Raw genomic sequence first — 27,455 nt, forward strand, 5'->3', positions numbered from 1 at the left:
TCCGGTGAACCCAGCCCAGGTGTCTCCGGTGAACCCAGCCCAGGTGTCTCCGAACCCAGCCCAGGTGTCTCCGGTGAACCCAGCCCAGGTGTCTCCAGTGAACCCAGCCCAGGTGTCTCCGGTGAACCCAGCCCAGGTGTCTCCGGTGAACCCAGCCCAGGTGTCTCCAGTGAACCCAGCCCAGGTGTCTCCGGTGAACCCAGCCCAGGTGTCTCAATAATAATATTAGGTTTATTCTTCCCTGGTCTAATCCTTAGAATTAGATTGTAAAGGAAACTGCATCAAATACAGCAGGGATTTTAAAGTTCTACTCAAGTCTCCTTTTCAACTCATTTACATAACAAAAGGCACATCTCAATAGGTGGTCCAGGTAAGTCATTACATAGCACAAATGGGGGGTTTGGCCTTTCCTCTTTTGTTCTCTATTGCTACTCAATTGTTTTCTCAAGCAAGGGGGAGTCTGATGACATCACATCAAACCAACTCCTGCATGAATGCAATACTCCTGTCTAAAAAACACTATTTTGCTCAATGTATTTTAGTGTGTACTTTACTGTATTTATACTTGGGATATTGCTTTTCAAAAGGGAAAATTAAAAACAAATTGCTGGAGGACATCTTAAAATCCTGTAAAAGCGATAATAGTGAAACAATTCATCACTTGTTATCTTCAGAATTAGAACTTTACTCTATTTTGTGGTTCCAAGGTAATTTGAAATGGTTATATAATGAACACAATCAGCTGACGTTGAAATAGTTTTATTAGTCACAACCTTCTATAGACTTGGCAGACGAGATCTTGATATGACATGTAGGTAAAGCATTGCCAGGAGCAACACATGGTATATAAAAAGTAAGGTGTTTATAGTGATTAACAGGTGTGCTACAATTAGTACTGAACAAGGACAACATTCCGACTGCTGTTGAATTGAAAACCCAAAAGAAGAGTCTTGCCTTTCTGGTACATTTTGGTTGTTGTATCAAATTCCCCTTACCTCTTCTGTTGTCTCTTGTCTCCATCCCCTTAACTGATTCCTGGAAGGCCTCCACCACTATACGGGGGGACCGAGTGGCGCAGCATCACTACAGACCCAGGTTCGATTCTGGGATGTATCACAACAGGCCGTTATCGGGGGTCCTATAGGGTGGCGCACAATTGGCCCAGCATTATCCGGGTTAGGGGAGGATTTGGCCCTGGTGTAAATTAAAATTTGTTCTTAACTGATTTGCCTTGTTAAATAAATAAAAAACATTTGAATCAACTTGATGAAGCTGGACTTCCAGTTTAACATTGAGATGTGACGTCACAAGTTTTGGCTCTGCGTAGGCAACCTTGTTGACATAAAGATTAGAAAAGTAGCTCATATCACATATGTATTTTTAACATTTAAATGTTTATATATTTGGACTGTACAGTATTTTATCCTGAACCTAATCTGAACAGAATGAAAATGTCAGGAGGTACAGTTACTGTAGGAGGATCCATAATAATCCAGAATGTCCTCACAGTGGAGGTGGTGTGGGAAGCTGGAACCACAGCCTAATTAGGAGAGCTTGCACTGTACATGACTGGCACAACACAGAATGTTAGATTAGGACCTTGACACAACTCTCTCTATATAAGGCTGATGAGTCCTGTGATGTCCTCATAATTATCTATAATGTCCTAACGGCAGTGGGTGTGAGAAGTAAGCAGGACCCTAGTCTATTGTGTGATGGGCAGGACAGTCCGTCTTCTGAACGGCACTAAGTGGCCGATGACACTCCCCCTCTAGGATGATTGACGGTTCCCCCAGTCAATCGTGTGAAGGACACCATGGGAATGACGCTACCCCTCCGGGATGATTGGCGGCACCCCAGGAAGTAGAGAGAACCTTAGTCCATCATGTGATGTGCACTGTGGGGCCAATGACACTCCCCCTCCATGATGATTGGCGGCTCCCCCAGCAGCAGATCGTCCGCCCCCAGGGTGGAGCAGTGCTCGGAGTTCACAACATTAGGGATGTTAAAGTGGGACAGGGACATTGCCTCTCTGTGGTCAGTCTGGTTCCCCCCCAACATGGCAGCCCCTTGTCGGGCACTGGTGACACCTACTTCCATCCCCCCCTCCTCTGGGCTGCCTGACCTGCCTCGCCCCGGCCCCTGGACAAGCCCTCCTCTGGGTGCTCCCAAAACTCGTGCCCCAGCTCTAGGCCTGGACCCCTCCTGGGCCTGTTCCTCATTGACGTAGCAGTGGAAGAGGGAGCGGCTGACAGAGGAGTCCAGTAAGGGGCGATGGAGGCAGGGCCGGTTGTCAGGGTCTGCAGGGGGGCTGAAGTCCTCCACACAGCTGGTCAGACGAACACGCTTCTTACAGGGCTCAGCTCCTCTAGACGGGGGACAGTTGAGGACCAGGAGTGTATTAGAAGAGAAATAGGTGTGACTACCTCACAATTAAAAGTGAAAAACATAAACTGCCTTAATCAGAATCAGGGAGGACAGGGAGAGGGAAGAAAGAGACATGGGTGTTATGTAAGGGAGGACAGGGAGAGGGAAGAAAGAGACATGGGTGTTATGTAAGGGAGGACAGGGAGAGGGAAGAAAGAGACATGGATGTTATGTAAGGGAGGACAGGGAGAGGGAAGAAAGAGACATGGATGTTATGTAAGGGAGGACAGGGAGAGGGAAGAAAGAAACATGGGTGTTATGTAAGGGAGGACAGGGAGAGGGAAGAAAGAGACATGGATGTTATGTAAGGGAGGACAGGGAGAGGGAAGAAAGAGACATGGGTGTTATGTAAGGGAAGACAGGGTTAGGGAAGAAAGAGACATGGATGTTATGTAAGGGAGGACAGGGAGAGGGAAGAAAGACATGGGTGTTATGTAAGGGAGGACAGGGAGAGGGAAGAAAGAGACATGGATGTTATGTAAGGGAGGACAGGGAGAGGGAAGAAAGATACATGGATGTTATGTAAGGGAGGACAGGGAGAGGGAAGAAAGAGACATGGGTGTTATGTAAGGGAGGACAGGGAGAGGGAAGAGAGAGACATGGGTGTTATGTAAGGGAGGACAGAGAGAGGGAAGAAAGAGACATGGATGTTATGTAAGGGAGGACAGAGAGAGGGAAGAAAGAGACATGGATGTTATGTAAGGGAGGACAGGGAGAGGGATGAAAGATACATGGATGTTATGTAAGGGAGGACAGGGAGAGGGAAGAAAGAGACATGGATGTTATGTAAGGGAGGACAGGGAGAGGGAAGAAAGAGACATGGATGTTAGATAAAAGCGGACAGGGAGAGGGAAGAAAGAACAGGGAGAGGGAAGAAAGAGACATGGGTGTTATGTAAGGGAGGACAGGGAGAGGGATGAAAGATACATGGATGTTATGTAAGGGAGGACAGGGAGAGGGAAGAAAGAGACATGGATGTTATGTAAGGGAGGACAGATGTTAGAGGGAAGAAAGAAAGACATGGATGTTAGATAAAGGACAGGAGGAAGAAAGAGACAGGGAGGGGAAGAAAGAACAGGTTATAAAGGGAGAGGGAAGAAAGAGACATGGGTGTTATGTAAGGGAGGACAGGGAGAGGGAAGAAAGAGACATGGGTGTTATGTAAGGGAGGACAGGGAGAGGGAAGAAAGATACATGGATGTTATGTAAGGGAGGACAGGGAGAGGGAAGAAAGAGACATGGATGTTATGTAAGGAGGACAGGGAGAGGGAAGAAAGAGACATGGATGTTAGATAAAAGCGGACAGGGAGGGGAAGAAAGAACAGGGAGAGGGAAGAAAGAGACATGGATGTTATGTAAGGGAGGACAGGGAGAGGGAAGAAAGAGACATGGATGTTATGTAAGGGAGGACAGGGAGAGGGAAGACAGATACATGGATGTTATGTAAGGGAGGACAGGGAGAGGGAAGAAAGAGACATGGATGTTAGATAAAAGCGGACAGGGAGAGGGAAGAAAGAGACATGGGTGTTATGTAAGGGAGGACAGGGAGAGGGAAGAAAGAGACATGGATGTTATGTAAGGGAGGACAGGAGAGGGAAGAAAGAGACATGGATGTTATGAAGGGAGAGAAGAGACATGGATGTTAGAAAAGCGGAAGGGAAAAGAAGAGACATGGATGTTAGATAAAAGGGACAGGGAGAGGGAAGAAAGAGACATGGATGTTATGTAAGGGAGGACAGGGAGAGGGAAGAAAGAGACATGGGTGTTATGTAAGGGAGGACAGGGAGAGGGAAGAAAGAGACATGGATGTTATGTAAGGGAGGACAGGGAGAGGGAAGAAAGAGACATGGATGTTATGTAAGGGAGGTCAGGGAGAGGGAAGAAAGAGACATGGATGTTAGATAAAAAGGACAGGAGAGGGAAGAAAGAACAGGGAGAGGGAAGAAAGAGACATGGGTGTTATGTAAGGGAGGACAGGGAGAGGAAGAAAGAGACATGGATGTTATGTAAGGGAGGTCAGGAGAGGGAAGAAAGAGACATGGATGTTAGATAAAAGCGGACAGGGAGAGGAAGAAAGAACAGGGAGAGGGAAGAAAGAGACATGGGTGTTATGTAAGGGAGGACAGGGAGAGGGAAGAAAGAGACATGGATGTTATGTAAGGGAGGACAGAGAGAGGGAAGAAAGAGACATGGATGTTATGTAAGGGAGGAGAGGGAGGGGAAGAAAGAGACATGGATGTTATGTAAGGGAGGACAGAGAGGGAAGAAAGATACATGGATGTTATGTAAGGGAGGACAGGGAGAGGGAAGAAAGAGACATGGATGTTATGTAAGGGAGGACAGAGAGAGGGAAGAAAGAGACATGGATGTTATGTAAGGGAGGACAGAGAGAGGGAAGAAAGAGACATGGATGTTATGTAAGGGAGGACAGGGAGAGGGATGAAAGATACATGGATGTTATGTAAGGGAGGACAGGGAGAGGGAAGAAAGATACATGGATGTTATGTAAGGGAGGACAGGGAGAGGGAAGGAAGAGACATGGATGTTATGTAAGGGAGGACAGGGAGAGGGAAGAAAGAGACATGGATGTTAGATAAAAGGGACAGGAGAGGGAAGAAAGAGACATGGGTGTTATGTAAGGGAGGACAGGGAGAGGGAAGAAAGAAACATGGATGTTATGTAAGGAGGACAGGAAAGGGAAGAAAGAGACATGGATGTTAGATAAAAAGCGGACAGGGAGAGGGAAGAAAGAACAGGGAGAGGGAAGAAAGAGACATGGGTGTTATGTAAGGGAGGACAGGGAGAGGGAAGAAAGAGACATGGATGTTATGTAAGGGAGGACAGAGAGAGGGAAGACAGATACATGGATGTTATGTAAGGGAGGACAGGGAGAGGGAAGAAAGAACAGGGAGAGGGAAGAAAGAGACATGGGTGTTATGTAAGGGAGGACAGGGAGAGGAAGAAAGAGACATGGATGTTATGTAAGGGAGGACAGGGAGAGGGAAGAAAGAGACATGGATGTTATGTAAGGGAGGACAGGGAGAGGAAAGAAAGAGACATGGATGTTAGATAAAAGCGGACAGGAGAGGGAAGAAAGAGACATGGGTGTTATGTAAGGCAGGACAGGGAGAGGAAGAAAGAGACATGGATGTTATGTAAGGGAGGACAGGGAGAGGGAAGACAGATACATGGATGTTATGTAAGGGAGGACAGGGAGAGGGAAGAAAGAGACATGGATGTTAGATAAAAGCGGACAGGAGAGGGAAGAAAGAGACATGGGTGTTATGTAAGGGAGGACAGGGAGAGGAAGAAAGAGACATGGATGTTATGTAAGGGAGGACAGGAGAGGAAAGAAAGAGACATGGATGTTATGTAAGGGAGGACAGGGAGAGGGAAGAAAGAGACATGGATGTTATGTAAGGGAGGACAGGGAGAGGGAAGAAAGAGACATGGATGTTAGATAAAAGCGGACAGGAGAGGGAAGAAAGAGACATGGGTGTTATGTAAGGGAGGACAGGGAGAGGGAAGAAAGAACATGGATGTTATGTAAGGGAGGTCAGGGAGAGGAAGAAAGAGACATGGATGTTATGATAAAAGAGACAGGGAGAGGGAAGAAAGAACAGGAGAGGGAAGAAAGAGACATGGATGTTATGTAAGGAGGACAGGGAGAGGGAAGAAAGAGACATGGATGTTATGTAAGGGAGGTCAGGGAGAGGAAGAAAGAGACATGGATGTTATGATAAAAGCGGACAGGAGAGGGAAGAAAGAACAGGGAGAGGGAAGAAAGAGACATGGGTGTTATGTAAGGGAGGACAGGGAGAGGGAAGAAAGAGACATGGATGTTATGTAAGGGAGGACAGAGAGAGGGAAGAAAGAGACATGGATGTTATGTAAGGGAGGACAGAGAGAGGGAAGAAAGAGACATGGATGTTATGTAAGGGAGGACAGGGAGAGGGATGAAAGATACATGGATGTTATGTAAGGGAGGACAGGGAGAGAGAAGAAAGATACATGGATGTTATGTAAGGGAGGATAGGGAGAGGGAAGGAAGAGACATGGATGTTATGTAAGGGAGGACAGGGAGAGGGAAGAAAGAGACATGGATGTTAGATAAAAGCGGAAGGGAGAGGGAAGAAAGAGACATGGGTGTTATGTAAGGGAGGACAGGGAGAGGGAAGAAAGTGACATGGATGTTATGTAAGGGAGGACAGGGAAGGGAAGAAAGAGACATGGATGTTAGATAAAAGCGGACAGGGAGAGGGAAGAAAGAACAGGGAGAGGGAAGAAAGAGACATGGGTGTTATGTAAGGGAGGACAGGGAGAGGAAGAAAGAGACATGGATGTTATGTAAGGGAGGACAGAGAGAGGGAAGACAGATACATGGATGTTATGTAAGGGAGGACAGGGAGAGGAAGAAAGAACAGGAGAGGGAAGAAAGAGACATGGGTGTTATGTAAGGGAGGACAGGGAGAGGGAAGAAAGAGACATGGATGTTATGTAAGGGAGGACAGGGAGAGGAAAGAAAGAAAGAGACATGGATGTTAGATAAAAGCGGACAGGGAGAGGGAAGAAAGAGACATGGATGTTATGTAAGGGAGGACAGGGAGAGGGAAGAAAGAGACATGGATGTTCTGTAAGGGAGGACAGGGAGAGGGAAGAAAGATACATGGATGTTATGTAAGGGAGGACAGGGAGAGGGAAGAAAGAGACATGGATGTTATGTAAGGGAGGACAGGGAGAGGAAGAAAGAGACATGGGTGTTATGTAAGGGAGGACAGGGAGAGGGAAGAAAGAGACATGGGTGTTATGTAAGGGAGGACAGGGAGAGGGAAGAAAGAGACATGGGTGTTATGTATGGGAGGACAGGGAGAGGGAAGAAAGAGACATGGATGTTATGTAAGGAGGACAGGGAGAGGGAAGACAGATACATGGATGTTATGTAAGGGAGGACAGGGAGAGGGAAGAAAGAGACATGGATGTTAGATAAAAGCGGACAGGGAGAGGGAAGAAAGAGACATGGATGTTATGTAAGGGAGGACAGGGAGAGGGAAGAAAGAGACATGGATGTTATGTAAGGGAGGACAGGGAGAGGGAAGAAAGAGACATGGATGTTATGTAAGGGAGGACAGGGAGAGGGAAGACAGATACATGGATGTTATGTAAGGGAGGACAGGGAGAGGGAAGAAAGAGACATGGATGTTATGTAAGGGAGGACAGGAGAGGGAAGAAAGAGACATGGATGTTATGTAAGGAGGACAGGGAGAGGAAGAAAGAGACATGGATGTTAGATAAAAGCGGACAGGGAGAGGGAAGAAAGAGACATGGATGTTATGTAAGGGAGGACAGGAGAGGGAAGAAAGAGACATGGATGTTATGTAAGGAGGACAGGGAGAGGAAGAAAGAGACATGGATGTTATGTAAGGGAGGACAGGGAGAGGGAAGACAGATACATGGATGTTATGTAAGGGAGGACAGGGAGAGGGAAGAAAGAGACATGGATGTTAGATAAAAGTTGACAGGGAGAGGGAAGAAAGAGACATGGGTGTTATGTAAGGGAGGACAGGGAGAGGAAAGAAAGAGACATGGATGTTATGTAAGGGAGGACAGGGAGAGGGAAGAAAGAGACATGGATGTTATGTAAGGGAGGACAGGGAGAGGGAAGAAAGAGACATGGATGTTAGATAAAAGCGGACAGGGAGAGGGAAGAAAGAGACATGGATGTTATGTAAGGGAGGACAGGGAGAGGGAAGAAAGAGACATGGATGTTATGTAAGGGAGGACAGGGAGAGGGAAGAAAGAGACATGGATGTTAGATAAAAGCGGACAGGGAGAGGGAAGAAAGAGACATGGGTGTTATGTAAGGGAGGACAGGGAGAGGGAAGAAAGAGACATGGATGTTATGTAAGGGAGGTCAGGGAGAGGGAAGAAAGAGACATGGATGTTAGATAAAAGCGGACAGGGAGAGGGAAGAAAGAACAGGGAGAGGGAAGAAAGAGACATGGGTGTTATGTAAGGGAGGACAGGGAGAGGGAAGAAAGAGACATGGATGTTATGTAAGGGAGGACAGAGAGAGGGAAGAAAGAGACATGGATGTTATGTAAGGGAGGACAGAGAGAGGGAAGAAAGAGACATGGATGTTATGTAAGGGAGGACAGAGAGAGGGAAGAAAGATACATGGATGTTATGTAAGGGAGGACAGGGAGAGGGAAGAAAGAGACATGGATGTTATGTAAGGGAGGACAGAGAGAGGGAAGAAAGAGACATGGATGTTATGTAAGGGAGGACAGAGAGAGGGAAGAAAGAGACATGGATGTTATGTAAGGGAGGACAGGGAGAGGGATGAAAGATACATGGATGTTATGTAAGGGAGGACAGGGAGAGAGAAGAAAGATACATGGATGTTATGTAAGGGAGGATAGGGAGAGGGAAGAAAGAGACATGGATGTTATGTAAGGGAGGACAGGGAGAGGGAAGAAAGAGACATGGATGTTAGATAAAAGCGGACAGGGAGAGGGAAGAAAGAGACATGGGTGTTATGTAAGGGAGGACAGGGAGAGGGAAGAAAGAGACATGGATGTTATGTAAGGGAGGACAGGGAAAGGGAAGAAAGAGACATGGATGTTAGATAAAAGCGGACAGGGAGAGGGAAGAAAGAACAGGGAGAGGGAAGAAAGAGACATGGGTGTTATGTAAGGGAGGACAGGGAGAGGGAAGAAAGACATGGATGTTATGTAAGGGAGGACAGGGAGAGGGAAGAAAGATACATGGATGTTATGTAAGGGAGGACAGGGAGAGGGAAGAAAGAACAGGGAGAGGGAAGAAAGAGACAAGGGTGTTATGTAAGGGAGGACAGGGAGAGGGAAGAAAGAGACATGGATGTTATGTAAGGGAGGACAGGGAGAGGGAAGAAAGAGACATGGATGTTATGTAAGGGAGGACAGGGAGAGGAAAGAAAGAGACATGGATGTTAGATAAAAGCGGACAGGGAGAGGGAAGAAAGAGACATGGATGTTAAGGGAGGACAGGAGAGGGAAGAAAGAGACATGGATGTTATGTAAGGGAGGACAGGGAGAGGGAAGAAAGAGACATGGGTGTTATGTAAGGGAGGACAGGGAGAGGGAAGAAAGAGACATGGATGTTATGTAAGGGAGGACAGGGAGAGGGAAGAAAGAGACATGGGTGTTATGTAAGGGAGGACAGGGAGAGGGAAGAAAGAGACATGGGTGTTATGTAAGGGAGGACAGGGAGAGGGAAGAAAGAGACATGGATGTTATGTAAGGGAGGACAGGGAGAGGGAAGAAAGAGACATGGATGTTATGTAAGGGAGGACAGGGAGAGGGAAGAAAGAGACATGGATGTTAGATAAAAGCGGACAGGGAGAGGGAAGAAAGAGACATGGATGTTATGTAAGGGAGGACAGGGAGAGGGAAGAAAGAGACATGGATGTTATGTAAGGGAGGACAGGGAGAGGGAAGAAAGAGACATGGATGTTAGATAAAAGCGGACAGGAGAGGGAAGAAAGAGACATGGGTGTTATGTAAGGGAGGACAGGGAGAGGGAAGAAAGAGACATGGATGTTATGTAAGGGAGGTCAGGGAGAGGGAAGAAAGAGACATGGATGTTAGATAAAAGCGGACAGGGAGAGGGAAGAAAGAACAGGGAGGGAAGAAAGAGACATGGGTGTTATGTAAGGGAGGACAGGGAGAGGAAAGAAAGAGACATGGATGTTATGTAAGGGAGGACAGAGAGAGGGAAGAAAGAGACATGGATGTTATGTAAGGGAGGACAGAGAGAGGGAAGAAAGAGACATGGATGTTATGTAAGGAGGACAGGGAGAGGGATGAAAGATACATGGATGTTATGTAAGGGAGGACAGGGAGAGGGAAGAAAGAGACATGGATGTTATGTAAGGAGGACAGGGAGAGGGAAGAAAGAGACATGGATGTTAGATAAAAGCGGACAGGAAGAGGGAAGAAAGAACAGGGAGAGGGAAGAAAGAGACATGGGTGTTATGTAAGGAAGGTCAGGGAGAGGAAGAAAGAGACATGGATGTTAAGTAAGGGAGGACAGGGAGAGGGAAGAAAGAGACATGGATGTTATGTAAGGGAGGACAGGGAGAGGAAAGAAAGAGACATGGATGTTAGATAAAAGCGGACAGGGAGAGGGAAGAAAGAGACATGGATGTTATGTAAGGGAGGACAGGGAGAGGGAAGAAAGAGACATGGATGTTATGTAAGGGAGGACAGGGAGAGGGAAGAAAGATACATGGATGTTATGTAAGGGAGGACAGGGAGAGGGAAGAAAGAGACATGGATGTTATGTAAGGGAGGACAGAGAGAGGGAAGAAAGAGACATGGATGTTATGTAAGGGAGGACAGAGAGAGGGAAGAAAGAGACATGGATGTTAGATAAAAGCGGACAGGGAGAGGGAAGAAAGAGGCATGGATGTTATGTAAGGGAGGACAGGGAGAGGGAAGAAAGATACATGGATGTTATGTAAGGGAGGTCAGGGAGAGGGAAGAAAGAGACATGGATGTTAGATAAAAGCGGACAGGGAGAGGGAAGAAAGAACAGGGAGAGGGAAGAAAGAGACATGGATGTTATGTAAGGGAGGACAGAGAGAGGGAAGAAAGAGACATGGATGTTATGTAAGGAGGACAGGGAGAGGGAAGAAAGAGACATGGGTGTTATGTAAGGGAGGACAGGGAGAGGGATGAAAGATACATGGATGTTATGTAAGGAAGAAATGGAGAGGGAAGAAAGAGACATGGATGTTATGTAAGGGAGGACAGGGAGAGGGAAGAAAGAGACATGGATGTTAGATAAAAGCGGACAGGGTGAGGGAAGAAAGAGACATGGATGTTATGTAAGGGAGGACAGGGAGAGGGATGAAAGATACATGGATGTTATGTAAGGGAGGACAGGAGAGGGAAGAAAGAGACATGGATGTTAGATAAAAGTGGACAGGAGAGGGAAGAAAGAGACATGGGTGTTATGTAGGGAGGACAGGAGAGGGAAGAAAGAGACATGGATGTTAGATAAAAGCGGACAGGGAGGGAAGAAAGAACAGGGAGAGGGAAGAAAGAGACATGGGTGTTATGTAAGGAAGGTCAGGAGAGGGAAGAAAGAGACATGGATGTTAAGTAAGGGAGGACAGGGAGAGGGAAGAAAGAGACATGGATGTTATGTAAGGGAGGACAGGGAGAGGGAAGAAAGAGACATGGATGTTAGATAAAAGGGAGAGGGAAGAAAGAACAGGGAGAGGGAAGAAAGAGACATGGGTGTTATGTAAGGAAGGTCAGGGAGAGGGAAGAAAGAGACATGGATGTTAAGTAAGGGAGGACAGGGAGAGGGAAGAAAGAGACATGGATGTTATGTAAGGGAGGACAGGAGAGGAAAGAAAGAGACATGGATGTTAGATAAAAGCGGACAGGGAGAGGGAAGAAAGAGACATGGATGTTATGTAAGGGAGGACAGGGAGAGGGAAGAAAGAGACATGGATGTTATGTAAGGGAGGACAGGGAGAGGGAAGAAAGATACATGGATGTTATGTAAGGGAGGACAGGGAGAGGGAAGAAAGAGACATGGATGTTATGTAAGGGAGGACAGAGAGAGGGAAGAAAGAGACATGGATGTTATGTAAGGGAGGACAGAGAGAGGGAAGAAAGAGACATGGATGTTAGATAAAAGCGGACAGGGAGAGGGAAGAAAGAGGCATGGATGTTATGTAAGGAGGACAGGGAGAGGGAAGAAAGATACATGGATGTTATGTAAGGGAGGTCAGGGAGAGGGAAGAAAGAGACATGGATGTTAGATAAAAGCGGACAGGGAGAGGGAAGAAAGAACAGGAGAGGGAAGAAAGAGACATGGATGTTATGTAAGGGAGGACAGAGAGGGAAGAAAGAGACATGGATGTTATGTAAGGGAGGACAGGGAGAGGGAAGAAAGAGACATGGGTGTTATGTAAGGGAGGACAGGGAGAGGGATGAAAGATACATGGATGTTATGTAAGGAAGAAATGGAGAGGGAAGAAAGAGACATGGATGTTATGTAAGGGAGGACAGGGAGAGGAAGAAAGAGACATGGATGTTAGATAAAAGCGGACAGGGTGAGGGAAGAAAGAGACATGGATGTTATGTAAGGGAGGACAGGGAGAGGGATGAAAGATACATGGATGTTATGTAAGGAGGACAGGGAGAGGGAAGAAAGAGACATGGATGTTAGATAAAAGTGGACAGGAGAGGGAAGAAAGAGACATGGGTGTTATGTAAGGGAGGACAGGGAGAGGGAAGAAAGAGACATGGATGTTAGATAAAAGCGGACAGGGAGAGGGAAGAAAGAGACATGGATGTTAGATAAAAGCGGACAGGGAGAGGGAAGAAAGAGACATGGATGTTAGATAAAAGCGGACAGGGAGAGGGAAGAAAGAGACATGGGTGTTATGTAAGGGAGGACAGGGAGAGGAAAGAAAGAGACATGGATGTTATGTAAGGGAGGACAGGGAGAGGGAAGAAAGAGACATGGATGTTATGTAAGGGAGGACAGGGAGAGGGAAGAAAGAGACATGGATGTTAGATAAAAGCAGACAGAGAGAGGGAAGAAAGAGACATGGATGTTAGATAAAAGCGGACAGGGAGAGGGAAGAAAGAGACATGGATGTTAGATAAAAGCGTACAGGGAAAGCGAAGAAAGAACAGGGAGAGGGAAGAAAGAGACATGTATGGTAGGTAAGAGAGGGTATCATGTATTCCCTTTTGGGGAGTATGACTCTTCATTCATGCTCAAACAAACAAGTCTTTGGATTGAATAATCAATGCATGTTTAGAAAGAGCTGTGTGTTGATTGTCCGTGCGCTAAGTCTGTGTTTATTGGCACTCGTGTATATTGGCTCAACACCATATTTCTATCCTCTTAGCAGGTGTCTTTATTTTTGGGCTTTAGCTCAGCTCAGTATATAGCTGCATTAATGCAGGCAGCGAGTGAGAAAGGGAGGAAGAGAGAAAGCTGAGTAAATGGATGTCATGGCGTTGGACTAGAGCAGTGGAGCGCTGTGATCAGCAGACCTGGGAGGTTAACAGGCTTGGCCCTGGTGGGGCCCCTTGAGGCCCCCCAATTCAAAAGATTTGCCCCAGTTATTGGCCTTTTGACCAATCCTATCAGATCTTTTCACATCAGATCTTATTCAGAGCTGATATAAATTATAAAACTAATAATTAGTGAAAATAAAATCAGAATTGGGATGAAGAGAAGAAGAGAAGCCTGATGTGTTCTCAGCACACCCGTGCACACACACACACACACACACACACACACACACACAAACACACTGGGCTACAATTGGAAATGCAAGACTTAGAGGGAGACTGATGGTTATCATTTACTCTTTCATTTGTTGTTATAGTCACACACACACACACAGATTTCCAGCCTTGACTGGTTGGTCCCATTAAATGCATTAACTGCCAGCCTGCTTGCTGTGCTGTGGTCCTGCAAAAGATAGAGCCTGGGAAGTATCAAGGCAGAGCAGCATGCTGATCAGTCACTGATCCCTGCAGGCGGTTTGTTTTCATCAGCGAGGTCTGTCTGGAAGGCAGCGAGGTCTGTCGGAAAGGCAGTGAGGTTTGTCTGTAAGGGATCCCAGAGCTGAGCCTCAGCTGAGCCTGGCAGAGATCCACTCCAGAGGAACAGATACACACAGACTCAGGGGCTCAGCTCTCTGGCAGCTAATGAGAGAGCCGTGGCAGCTGCCACACACACAGCCACAGGGATAAGGGTGGTTCAGAGAGCAGCAGAAAACGTTCACAGGTGAAAACTGAGCTTAAAGAAAGAGTCAGCTTAGAGAGAGTTGAGAGGTAGAGAGAGGGGATGAAGCTCCAAGAGAAAGAGAACTCAGACACCGCATGCAAACAGACTGCATCTTCACATTGCCGTACGATAATTTCTATGCAATTGTTGCAATCTATGCACGGCATCACCACAACCAGAATCACACAACATGGAAGTTTTATGAATGATCTTCCAGCCACATGCCAGGTGTGTGTAACAACAGGCTACACCCCACAACTTTATTATAAACAAAATCACCAATAGCCGTTATGACACGGTCATAACCATGTCATAATATGTAATAACAGCTGACATGACTTGTCAGAACCTATTATAATATGATCATAACACTGTCATGACACATATATATGTAGACCTGTTGTGATGTAAATTGTGTTATTTTATGGCTGGTTATGACACCTACATAAGAGTGTCAAAACCCAAAAACCTACCACACAAAGCAAAACATTCCATTACACCATATCCTACTTGTCAACAGTGTCAATGTTATATATACAGTACCAGTCAAAAGTTTGGACAGATGTACTCAGGCAAGGGATTTTCTTTATTTTTTACATTGTAGAATAATAGTGAAGGTATCAAAACTTTGAAATAACACATATGGAATCATGTAGTAACCAAAAAAGTGTTAAACAAATCAAAATATATTTACATTTGAGATTCTTCAAAGTAGCCACACTTTGCCTTGATGACAGCTTTGCACACTCTTGGCACTCTCTCAACCAGCTTCACCTGGAATGCTTTTCCAAGAGTCTTGAATGAGCTCATCCTCTGCAGCAGAGGTAACTCTGGGTCTCCCTTTCCTCATTACAGCCAGTCTCTGGGTCTCCCTTTCCTCATTACAGCCAGTTTCATCATAGTGCTTGATGGTATTTGCGACCGCACTTGAAGAAACTTTCAAAGTTCTCGAAATATTTCGGATTGACGTTTCTCTTTGCTTATTTGAGCTGTTCTTTCCATAATATGGACTAAATATTTTACCAAATAGGGCTATCTTCTGATTACCACCCCTGCCTTGTCACAACACAACAGATTGGCTCGAAAGAAGGAAAGCAATTACACAAATGAACATTTAACAAGGCACACCTGTTAATTGAAATGCATTTCAGGTGACTACCTCATGAGCTGGTTGAGAGAATGCCAAGAGTTTGCAAAGCTGTCATCAAGGCAAAGGGTGGCTACTTTGAAGAATCTCAAATATAAAATATATGTGGATTTGTTCAACACTTTTTTGGTTACTACATAATCCGGTGTGTTGTTTCATAGTTTTGATATCTTCAATATTATTCTACAATGTAGAAAAAATAAAAATAAAATAAAGAGAACTCTTGAATGTGTAGGTGTCTCGGGGGCGCTAGAGAGCGTGCAATGGAGTAGACGTGCTTTGCTAGAGCTCCGCTCCATTTTGAAACAAATTGGTATTTATCTTAACCTCTCACGACCTATATCTTCAAACAAATATGACAAAGGGAAAAGGCACCAGAAAAGGGAGCGCTAAACAAGATCATTTGAATGAGATAGACAACGAACCAATTTCAACGTCGCCAACCCACGAGGAGTTAGCTGAAGAGGCTAGCTTCCAAGAGTTCCCCACAGAGCCCACGCAAAGTGACATACTGGCTGCCATAAACTCACTAAGCAAGAAGGTGGACACAAGGTTGGCTGATATCTCAAAGAGTATTGGGACTTTGGCCGAAACTGTGAAGGCAACTCAGAGAAGGGTGCATGAGGTTGAGCAGACGACAGTCGATCACGAGGCCAGGCTACAGGACATACAGAAACAGTGCGCAACGTTCAAAAATTACAACAAAACCCTGAAAGCCCGACTGGAAATGCTCGAGTCGCATTCAAGACGCCAGAACATCCGAATATGTGTCATCCAGGAGGACACTGAGAAAGGGAAACCCACTGAATTTGTCTCGGAGCTGATACCGGCCCTGCTGGGGAGAGAACACTTCAAAACGGCCATCCTGATCGACCGCGCACACATATATCAGGCAACGAAGTCGGCCAAGGGCGGGCCACCAAGGCCATTCATTGTACGGCTGCACTATCCCCAAACCAGGGTTCTCATCCTCAAGCTGGCTAGTCAAAAGTTCCCCCTTAACTTCAACGGAGCCAGGGTGTCTTTCTACCCAGATCTTACCTTGGAGGTGAGGAACCAACGGAAAGAGTATGAGGAGGTACGCAACAAATGCAGGGCGGCCAACATCCGATATGGATTCCTCTTCCCAGCCCGGTTTAAGGTGACAGTCGAAGGATCAACACGTACGTTTGACAACCCAAAAGAGGCCGATCTGTTCTTGACAAGCAAGCTCCCTGGCTGAGGATACAGAACGGCTCTGTCAGCCGGCTAAATGGCCAAATACAGACCGGGAATGTGTTTGGATTTCCGGACTATGTCTTTTCGATTAAAAGATCAGAATTTGGGATGTTGTGGCTAATATAGCATTGTTTGGCACATCATGTTTTAGCGCCACCCACCCCCTAACGTGAGAGTGTTTTTTAATATTATTATTTAATATTAATATATTTTTAATATTAGCGTATATGCGGAGCATCTATAGGCGACGAGTTAGTTCAAGCTGTATGTCTAGACACCCTAAGGTTTGTCTGTTAGCCAAGGAGTGCTTCGTTTGGGGAAGTCACTCAGTAAAGGGACGGGAGGGGGGATGGGGTGTGTGTTTTCTGTTCACGTTTATTAATACAGGTGGCATGACAAGCTCCCGCACGGCGGGACGTTTTTCTTCTGAGTTTTGTATGACAGCAACAATTTGCTCTAAAATAAGAAATGCCACATAGTGACAGAGCACAGAGTAGACCAGGTGGAATAAGATAGTCAGCTCGAACTGTAATGGCTCATCTTAAATCACTGGGTGCTGACATAGTGTTTCTTCAAGAAACTCATATTAAACGCTCCGCTCAGGCCAAGCTACGAGTCGGCTGGATCGGTCAGATATACCAGTCTAACTTCGATGCCAAAGCGAGAGGAGTAGCAATCCTGATAAGGAAAAACATTCTGTTTGTTTACTCATCCTCGATTTCAGATCCTAATGGTCGGTATATTATTGTGGCTGGTACACTGAATTCGAAACCAGTAACCTTGGTCAATTTATATGGACCCAACTTCGATGATCCATTATTTTTTCAAAGGGTATTTAAGGACATACCAAATATCTCAGATACAAGTGTTATTGTTGGAGGGGACTTTAACTGTACATTAGATCCTCTTTTAGATAAACAACTATCAAGGTCACTTCAACAATCAAATGCCAGTGTCTGTCTAAATACATTGATGACAAACCTTAACATTGTCGATATTTGGAGACTGATGCACCCAACAGACAGGGATTACTCTTTCTTTTCATCAGTTCATAAATCATATTCCAGAATTGACTATTTTTTGTTGGACTCCAAACTAATTTCAGCAGCTGAGTCGGTTACCTATCACCCTATTCTAATTACGGACCACTCTCCTCTGTGCATGGTGCTGAAACTCGACAATATGTCGACAGGTCGGCAACTGTGGCGCTTAGACACATACCTGCTGAAAGATGAGGCTTTTCGTCAGTATTTGAAGGAGCAGATTGCCTTTTTCCTCGGAACTAACGACACGGGGGATGTTGACGACTCCACCCTTTGGGAATCTCTAAAGGCTGTGATTAGAGGTTACATTATTTATTATACATTAGAGAGGAAGAAACGCGCCAATACTAGGCTGAGATAAACAGGAGAACGTTTTTAGGACGAATTCCTCGTGTACAGTCCTTGAGAAGATCACAAAGTTAAAATATGAATACAATACCATCCTTTCGAAACGGGTGGGCTCTTTACTTGCTAGAACGCAACAAAGCGTTTGAACTGGGTGACAAACCACATAAATTATTAGCAAGACAGCTAAGGCATGTACAGGCATCTAGAGCTATTCACAAAATAAAAGACAAGATGGGTAACAGATCCGCAGGATATTAATAAATGATATTAATAAATGCTTTGCGCAGTTTTACTCAGCTATACCAATCAAAATACGATGCTACTGATCCACAAACTATGGAACGCTTTCTCGCTGAATGTGAACTTCCTAAACTAGACAGGGAGGCAGCTTCTGCACTCGATGCAGGGATAACTTTAGAGGAAGTTAACACAGCGATAGCACAATTTCCAAACAGCAAGGCCCCTGGGCCCGATGGATATGTAATGGAATTCTATAAGAAGTACTGCGCCAGTCTATCTCCACTTATGTTGCGAATGTTTAAACAATCCAAAGAAAATGCCAAACTCCCGCAAACACTGTATGAGGCTATAATAGCACTGATCTTGAAAAAAGATAGAGATTCCATGGAGATGTCGTCTTATCGCTCCGTGTCGTTACTCCCCATAGAAAACAAGGTGTTGACCAAGATATTGGCAAACCGATTGAAAACATACATTTCCGACATCATACACCCTGACCAGACAGGTTTTATCCCGGGCCGACATATATACTACAATTTGAGACGCCTTTTCAACGTAATGTATCATGATCATTAGGTTGGGGCAGTGGTAATAGCTCTTGATGCAGAGAAGGCATTTGATCAGATTGAGTGGAAGTATATGATGTCGGTTCTGGAGCACTTCGGGTTCGGAAAGGAATTTAATAATTGGATAAGAATTATTTATGCACACCCAATGGCGTCCGTGGTAACCAATCAAGAAATGTCGCAGTCATTCCGCTTGTTCAAGGGGTGCGGACAGGGGTGCCCTATTTCGCCTGCTCTCTTCGCTATAGCCATGGAACCCCTTGCTACTCGCATTCGGGCATGTGCCAATATAGCTTCTGTTAAAATAAAGGACACACAGCACAAAATTTCCCTATATGCAGACGATGTTCTTTTGTTTTTGTCCAAACCTAAAACTTCTATTCCACCCTTACTTAACTTGATAAACACATTTGGCTCCTTCTCTGGCTACAAGATAAACTGGCAAAAAAGTGAGTTGATGCCAATATCACGGCCTGTGGATATGCAATTTCTGCAATCTACCCCGTTTAGAACAGTGATGGACAAGTTCACAAGCCTTGGCATTGTAGTGACAAGAGACCTTGATCAGCTATTGAAAGCGAATTGGGACATGAAAATATATTAGCTTAAACAACATATAGATTTTTGGAAAACTCTGCCTATCTCCTTGGTTGGTCGTATAAACGCTATTAAAATGGTTGTCCTACCCAGGTTTCTTTACCTCTTCCAATGTCTACCCAATTTCATACCACAAAGCTATTTTAAGAAACTGGATTCAATAGTAACTCCATTTTTATGGGATAACAAGGCAGTCAGAATTTCAAAGAAGCATTTATGCAAGTACAAAATAGAGGGGGGCTTTGGCCTTCCTCACTTTAAACTGTATTATTGGGCTGCTAATCTGAACATTGTGTCTTTCTGGAGGGAAAGTTCACCTGCGATGAGACAGAATGATATGCCTGTATGGCTTTTGATTGAGCAGGCCTCCTGTCAACGTTCCTCACTCCCTGCACTTGTTAATAGCCCATCATATGTGAAGAAATCATTTATGACTCTAACCCAGTCATTTGTCATATGCTTAGGATCTGGAAACAGATTAGGTATTTTCTTAACATACCCACTATATACATTGACAGCCCGATTTGCCTGAATCATGCTTTCCACCCCGCATTGGATGATGTGGTGGTTTAAATACATGCGTCATGACAGTGCTATGACCATATTATGACAGGTTATGAGAAGTTATGTCAGCTCTTATGACATTATGACGTGGTTATGACCGTGTAATAACATGAAACGACACTGGGTGTTAAGTGAAGCGTTACCACATAATTGCATAAAATTATAAACATCATAAACTTTGATCTTGTACTTTTCCAAGTAAATGTATTGATCTGTCAACAAAATGTCTTGCTGCTTCCCATAAACACATAGTTAAAAGCTACAGACTACAGACAGTCTTCTGTGGTTAATCTGCTGCCGTTCCTGATATCGCACGGCAAAGCAAAGCACAAGTTGGATCCAAAGTATGCAGCACACTGCACACACCGACCGCAGCCTCGTTCGCCAGATGAGCTGCAGCGGTGCGGCTTGCCTACCATTGAAATGAATGGACTTCCGCCGGAACGCATACAGTCTACCGCAGTTTGTTTGCACAAGGCTAGAGAGAGAGAGAGATGAGGGGAGTGGGAGAGAGACAGGGCACAGAGGGAGGCAGAAGAGCGGGACCACCAAGGGAGAGATCTATGACTGAAAAGGAGAGAGAAAGGATAAATAGAGGTGCAGAGGATGGTAGAGAAACAGTGCATTGAGGGAGGGGGGAATAGATGGAGGGACCACCAAGGGAGAGATCTATGACTGAAAAGGAGAAAGAAAGAAGGATCGAAGCAGAGCTAATAGTAAGAAAAAGAGGGAGCTGACAGAGAGAGAGCGAGAGAGAGAGCACGGTGTGCAAATGAGACATATGCTACAGCACATGAATACAAGGGAAGAGGGCTGCTGATAATTAGAATCCTTTACTAAGAAGTCATCAAACATCAGACTGCACTGAGACTGGGAGGGAGAATTGTCTCATTTACAGAGAAGAAAACCAAGAGATACTCTGAACCAGGCGCTCTCTGTGGTGCTGAAGCAGAACTAACCAGTCTGTGTAAGGCTCTGCAACTAACACGCCTGGTGCTGTCCATGGTGCTGGAAAGAAAGTACCACAAAACTTGGAATAGGAACAGCCACACTGCCAATGTTATTTACCTGGTGTGATAAATAATTGTGCATGCTAAGAAACTGTCCGTGCTGCTGAACCACCACTAATAAGCATGGTGCTATCCATGGACCTGAAAAGCACCATGAAACTTGGAACATGAACCAGTCACACTGTCTGCCATTTACCTACTGTGGAAAATAATTGTGCACATGTTAAGAGGCACTGGAAGTTGGTGGAGTGCTAAGTAATTCACTTGATTGACATGTGATGGCTGGTTGATAAGGAGACTCACTCGGGATGTGGAGCTCCTGTCTTGGTGAGAAGCGTCAGGACAAAGAACATGAAGATGACAAAGACAGCCAGGCCCACCCAGAAGCCTATCACGATGGAATCTGCAACACAACAAGACTTGATTGACAGGTCAAATACATGTTTTAGTTCCAATGTATAGTATATCATTATATCTATAGAATGACAAAAACAACAGTATTTTAAGCACAATGGGATGGAGAGGAGAGAGAACTATGAAAATGTATTATGCTCCAAGTGTCTAGACTAAGGTGGCATTGATTGGTGCATGTTATCCTAGAGGAAAAGGAAATGTATTGATTGTGTGTGTCTACTGTTAAAAGGCTGACACACATGCAGGCCTAAACAAGGAACCCCCTTACTCAGACACTGAGCATTGAGTTGCTTATATTTCTCTGCAGGGTTTACACTCTAAGGCGGCCCCCCTCCTCTCTCTATATATCTCTCATAAACCACACACATACCCTCTACCTATTTGTCATTATGGAGAATATCGGCTCTACTTAACTCTAACTTCTAGCCACAAATATGAATGTGATGCAATGAGCCATGGTAATTCTCACGTATAAATACATGAACACATGCTTTAATCACAGTTCACTTCTACAATAAAGTAATAGATGCCTAACGCAGAGAAGATGGGTGAAAGGGGCGGAGGGGCAGCACAGGACTGTAAACTGAGATCCTGTACTTACATCGGTGCGCTTTGAGTCCCTCGAACGAAACAGGCTCATCATCGTCGTAATATTCATACGTCCACTTGTAGTCCGGGTCCGGAGCGTTTCCGCCTGATACATTTGAGTGGTTAAACTCAGACATCTCCAAAAAGATCCAAGAGGGCAGGCGGACTTAAAACAACTAAAAAGGATAACGTTAAATACAACACCGCATTGTGCAAAACAATTTCAAGTAATGGTCATCAGTAGATGCGCAAGCTTCAGTCATTGGACAATGTTGGTGCGGTGCGTGCGCAGTGAGACAGGTTTATTCCCCCACACCAATCTGTTTTTTTTAATCTAGCGAAGTAGTCGAGGATTTCTGAGGTATACTAAACTTCACCACACGCAGCTGTGCGCTTACACTGCGCGCTCTCTCTGGATTCGGAACGAGGGTGCGCCTCTCCATTGACATCATCTTGAATTGCTTTCGGACTCGCGCGCTTGGCTAGGATGCGCAGAGCAATAAAGAGTTGGAGGGCTGTTAAATGGAGGGAGGTAGCTAGGATATGTAGTCTACACTTTCAGAAGAAAGGGACTGCGACGTGGAGTGATCTTATCAATTTTCCATCGATGAAAATATTTATGCAAAGGCACTAGTGGCTTTTAAAACGTTCTGGATCTGTGTTTTGGAATACTGTCAATAATGTCACGAAAACAGAGGGAAATTAAAGCAGCAGAATCCAGGCTATTATTAATCTAAGGTTAAACACTTAATTAATCAGTGGATGTTTGAAAAGGGATGATTTTAGAAGATACATTTAATTATTCTCTCTTTGTTCACCATTGTTTTATTTAAGGATTAAATGTTCCGCAGGCAGTGAAGATGAACTGAGTTGATGCACAAGACAATCAAGGGCTTTTGAATATATTAATTCAGGATCAGTGTTCCGTCCACGTAATAAGAACATTTCCCAGGACATAGACATATCTGATATTGGCAGAAAGCTTAAATTCTTGTTAATCTAACGGCACTGTCCAATTTACAGTAGCTATTACAGTGAAATAATACCATGCTATTGTTTGAGGAGAGTGCACAGTTTTGAACTTGAAAAGTTATTAATAAACCAATTAGGCACATTTGGGTAGTCTTGATACAAAGTTTTGAATAGAAATGCAATGGTTTATTAGTTCAGTCTAAAACTTTGCACATACACTGCTGACATCTAGTGGACAAAATCTAAATTCCAACTGGGCTGGAATAATATATAATGGCCTTTCTCTTGCATTTCAAAGATGGTACAAAAAAATACAAATAAATGGGGTTTTTTCTTCTTTGTATTATCTTTTACCAGATCTAATGTGTTTTATTCTTATATTCGCCATTCCTTTCACATTTCCACAAACTTCAAAGTGTTTCCTTTCAAATGGTATTAAGAATATGCATATCCTTGCTTCAGGGCCTGAGCTACAGGCAGTTAACTTTGGGTATGTCATTTTAGGCAAACATTTGGTAAAAGGGGCAGAACTTTAAGCTGAATATTTTGAGCTGAAAATGGAACAATCACTTTAAAATTAGTGTAGGGCTATCATTGTAGTGCATGTAAAAGATGCACAAAAAAACGTTTGAAAAAGATCAATCTAGAAGAAATTATGTTTACACTGGGTGAACTCACATTGCAGTTACAGTAAGATAACAATTTTCACTTTGAATGGCCTCGGGCTGACCATTATAGTACACATTCTTAACCCTGAGGCATCATGTCCATGCCTCTAATTGATCCCCTAGAGGGTCAAGACTAAAGAGAAATCCCTATGTCTGAAATGATCAACAGCCTACCTAAGCAACTTCTCAAAGATAATGAGGAGACATTTATCAAAGCAGCCACATATAAAAAACAGTTACTGTAGGCAATATGAAAGATACACTTAGTAAATGCTCTGGTCCCCTCTTACAATTCAAATATGCCAGCAGACTATTGACTATATCTGGCCAACATGGCTATACTGCATGTGTGTAACCCTGTGTGATCTGCTGTGTGAATGGCAGGTCAGGTGTGCTGTTCTATTGAGTCATCCTTCCAGACCTGCAGGCCAGTGTTTAGCTCTTATTAACCAGAGCTCAGGGAACACAACACACACACACACACACTCTGCTACAGCTAATTGGACCACAGGACATCAGTCCAATATAATTGTACAATGCACCAGGGATATAGATCTGGTAGGTACACCCTGAGCTGAATATTTAATTCGATTCACAAAAAAATGGTGTCATATAAACTAGTTATAGACTACTGTTAACCATGCCTGATAAATATGACCTTCAGGAAAGCACATGTGGATCAGGGTTTTCAGTGCCGTTCTGATACTCTTTAATGACCGATAGCACATAGAGAATGGTTGCACTTTTCCTTTGTTGATTCCTCAAGGATCATGGATAATTCCCTCAAAACTTGGTCATGCCTCCATCTTATTTTGCCTAGGGAGAGGACAACAGTGCACTGTTAAAACATTATCCATGGTACCAGGTTTGTTGCAGAGAGGTGTGTTTGGGTTTTCAGTGAGGCCCCACCTGTGTAAGTTAGTGAGGGATGGGAGCACATCATAGACAGATCTTAAAGGGAACTGGATTCTGGCAGGTTCCATCCGCCACAGCTCATCCCAAGAGACTCCAGGCTCCCAACCTCACTGCTTTGGCCCTTCTCTGTTCCTCCATTTGACTGACTTCCTGCTGCACCAGGTGCCTCCCTTCAAGGGTGTTGGCTTTGGCCCAGCATGTGGTTTTCGTTGCTTCAAGGCAGATGTTCCCCATTTTTCTTCCAGCAGCATACCATCCTGCATCCCACTGCTGGCTTGCCTCTGAAGCTCAGCAGGGTTGGTCCTAGCTGCTCTTTGGATGGAAGACCAGATGCTGCTGGAGGTGGTGTTGGTGGGCCAGTACAAGGCACTCTTTATCCCAATATCCCAATGCCCCATTGCCCTGTGTAGGGTGCCATCTTTCGGATGGGACGTTAAACAAGTGTCCTGACTCACTGTGGTCACTAAAGATCCCATGGCACTTATTGTAAGAGTAGGGGTGTTAATCCCGGTGTCCTGACTATATTCCCAATCTGGCCCTCATACCATCATGGTCACCTAATCATCCCCAGCTTCCAATTGGCTCACTCATGCCTCCTCTCCCCAGGTCATTGCTGTAAATGAGTATGTGTGCTCAGTCAACATACCTGGTAAAATATATATATATATCTTTTTTTAAATACTACAAAAATGTCACTGTGCTTCAGCCTGTTTTGACATCTTTGGTGGCAGACCACTTTCTTTATGTCCTGAACTCAATCATGGCACCTTGTATCTTCAGGTCTTTGGAGACCCTGTGGATCATCACCAGCCTGGCCTTTACCACTGTGAATCCTACCAGTGATGAGATTGGTAGTTGTAGCTTTGCTCTTCTACTGTACAGACCAACACATGAGAAGCTCAGGGGCACGCCAAGCCATCTGCGTAGGTCTCGGTTCGCAATTCTCTCTCATGCCTGTTGCTGATGAGGTGACCTCATACAGGGTTAGTGGCCAGGTAATTCGGGGGAGGACACTGTGCTGGTACATCCAGCACAGTGTACATGTGGATCTTCTGTCCATTAGGGTCTAGTCAAATAACTTTCCCAGGCACTTGGGTTATTGACGATTGATGGGATTTCTTGTCTGGATAATCATGCTGAACCTGTCTTTCTGTCACCTTTCCTTATCCCCATGCTTCTCGAATTGCAAAGTTTATTAATCAAAAGTAAAACATTTTTTTGTAAAAATGTTCAAGCATTCAGCATAGTTAAACATAATTACTGTCAGTTATTGTGAATCATTCTTTGCAAAACGATACATTCAATAAACTGTTGAAATGAGATTATATTTGTTCCTCTGGGTTCCTTTGTTTCTCTGCTACAGAAAGAACAGGAAAACCTGCTTTAGCTATAGACCCATCATTTTAAGTGTTTCAGCAAAGCCTCTCTCCCTCTCCCGCTGGTCACAACTCCACTAAGCCAGAGGGGGAGTCGTGTCATCAAAGACCTAACTCAGTGGGAGGAGGCCTCAGGAGGAGTAAACCTTTCTTGTCTCCTGATAAAAGCTGCTTTTGTGTGGAACTCACACAGTGAGGGGATCGCAATTAGATGACAAATGAAGCTGGGATCAAGCTCCACATTGCTTGGGAGTGGTGGTCGTGCACTTCAAAATGATGAATGATTCTGTGTGTAATAGCTCACATGAACTCATGTCCAAAGTGGATCAGACATCTCATTAAAGGAAGCAGCTCAATAAAACATGCATCTGGTCTAATGGATTCTCTCTAAAGATACTCTTCTCTTCTCCACTATGTCACGTCAGCTGTACGTTGGAGTGGACGGATCTGGGGAGCACTAAGCTGAATGTTAAGGGGCCAGTATTGATTGATTGATTTGCTCAACAACAAACTTCTCTCCAACCCAGAAAAACATATAATTCACCATTGAAGTACCGGTCATACTATAAGCTATATTTACATGTTCTTTGCTACATTGTTTCCACATTGCAGGAGAGAGAATGAGCCTACAAGGTTGACGTCTGGAGCAGTGATAAAAACGAATGGCATTTAAATTAGTTCTAATTAAATAAAAAGGAGGTGAAGCACATAAAACTAAAAAGTTAGGATATATAGGATATTGATGGGATATATAGGATATTGATGGGAAATATAGGATATTGAGAGAATAGATAGGATATTGATGGAATATATAGGATATTGATGGGATATAGGATATTGATATAGGATATATTGATATGAATCACAGTCATTTGTATTTTCTTTTCACCTACACTACAGTGAATGGAGGCTTGTAATGCCCAACCAAGATCAATATATGCAGCAGCAGTTATTGGAGGTGGTGACGGTGAGTAATGTTAGTGGTGGTGGTGGCAGACGACAGATAGTGAGTGCCACTCCAGTCTCAAGCACCACTCTGTGTGTCAAGTACGGGTATTCACCTCACCTCCACAATTCCCCTCAGCTTTCAGTCAATCATAGAGCTGCTGCTGCTAGACTGGAAAGGGGCTTTCTCACCTGTCTGGAACAACATGCTATTTGCACTACATATGTCATATCAGTAAAACCAAATTCACTGAATTGCATCTGTAATGCCATGACAACAGATGTTGATATCAATGTGACCTCACCTCTCCATTATTTCCCTTGAAAGTACCCCATGTACAACTTAGAACATGCCCTCACCCTGTGAAGCCACTTCCCCTCCAATGAAGCTAACCACTTAGAATTCCTAATGCCAAAGCTATTACACTCCCGTTGACAGACTCTACACCCCCTCCTGAAGGTAGATACCGTAAAGCTCATTGAGAATCAGAGCCACACACAGTGTTTTTCATCTATGGAGACCTTTGATATTCATCTGCCAAGACATGCAATTTCATCATATTGCCTAGTGGGTGGGGAACCTTTACTCCTACAGGGAAGGGCTGGCCACCA

The 27,455-nt window shown here is 44.6% G+C and overlaps 1 protein-coding gene across 1 annotated transcript; it reads right to left on the minus strand.

The window, feature by feature from the left end:
* Nucleotides 1-408: 408 nt before the first annotated feature.
* LOC112222604 (melanocortin-2 receptor accessory protein 2A) lies at nucleotides 409-22,919 on the minus strand. Its single transcript, XM_024385338.2, has 3 exons — nucleotides 21,981-22,919; nucleotides 21,269-21,368; nucleotides 409-2,368 (listed from the first exon to the last, which is right to left on the minus strand). The coding sequence occupies exons 1-3, from the start codon at nucleotides 22,102-22,104 to the stop codon at nucleotides 1,876-1,878; spliced, it is 717 nt and encodes a 238-aa protein (XP_024241106.1). The 5' UTR covers nucleotides 22,105-22,919; the 3' UTR covers nucleotides 409-1,875.
* Nucleotides 22,920-27,455: the final 4,536 nt, after the last annotated feature.

This window comes from Oncorhynchus tshawytscha, linkage group LG23 (assembly GCF_018296145.1).
Source record: "Oncorhynchus tshawytscha isolate Ot180627B linkage group LG23, Otsh_v2.0, whole genome shotgun sequence".
Classification (NCBI taxonomy): Eukaryota; Metazoa; Chordata; class Actinopteri; order Salmoniformes; family Salmonidae; genus Oncorhynchus; species Oncorhynchus tshawytscha.

Excerpts from the sequence above, each read along its gene's own strand:
- LOC112222604 (XM_024385338.2), bottom strand. The coding sequence starts at position 22,104 with ATGTCTGAGTTTAACCACTCAAATGTATCAGGCGGAAACGCTCCGGAC. Across the intron at positions 21,369-21,980 it reads GGGACTCAAAGCGCACCGAT|ATTCCATCGTGATAGGCTTC; the intron begins GTAAGTACAGGA and ends GTTGTGTTGCAG. Across the intron at positions 2,369-21,268 it reads ACAGGAGCTCCACATCCCGA|AGGAGCTGAGCCCTGTAAGA; the intron begins GTGAGTCTCCTT and ends TCCCCCGTCTAG.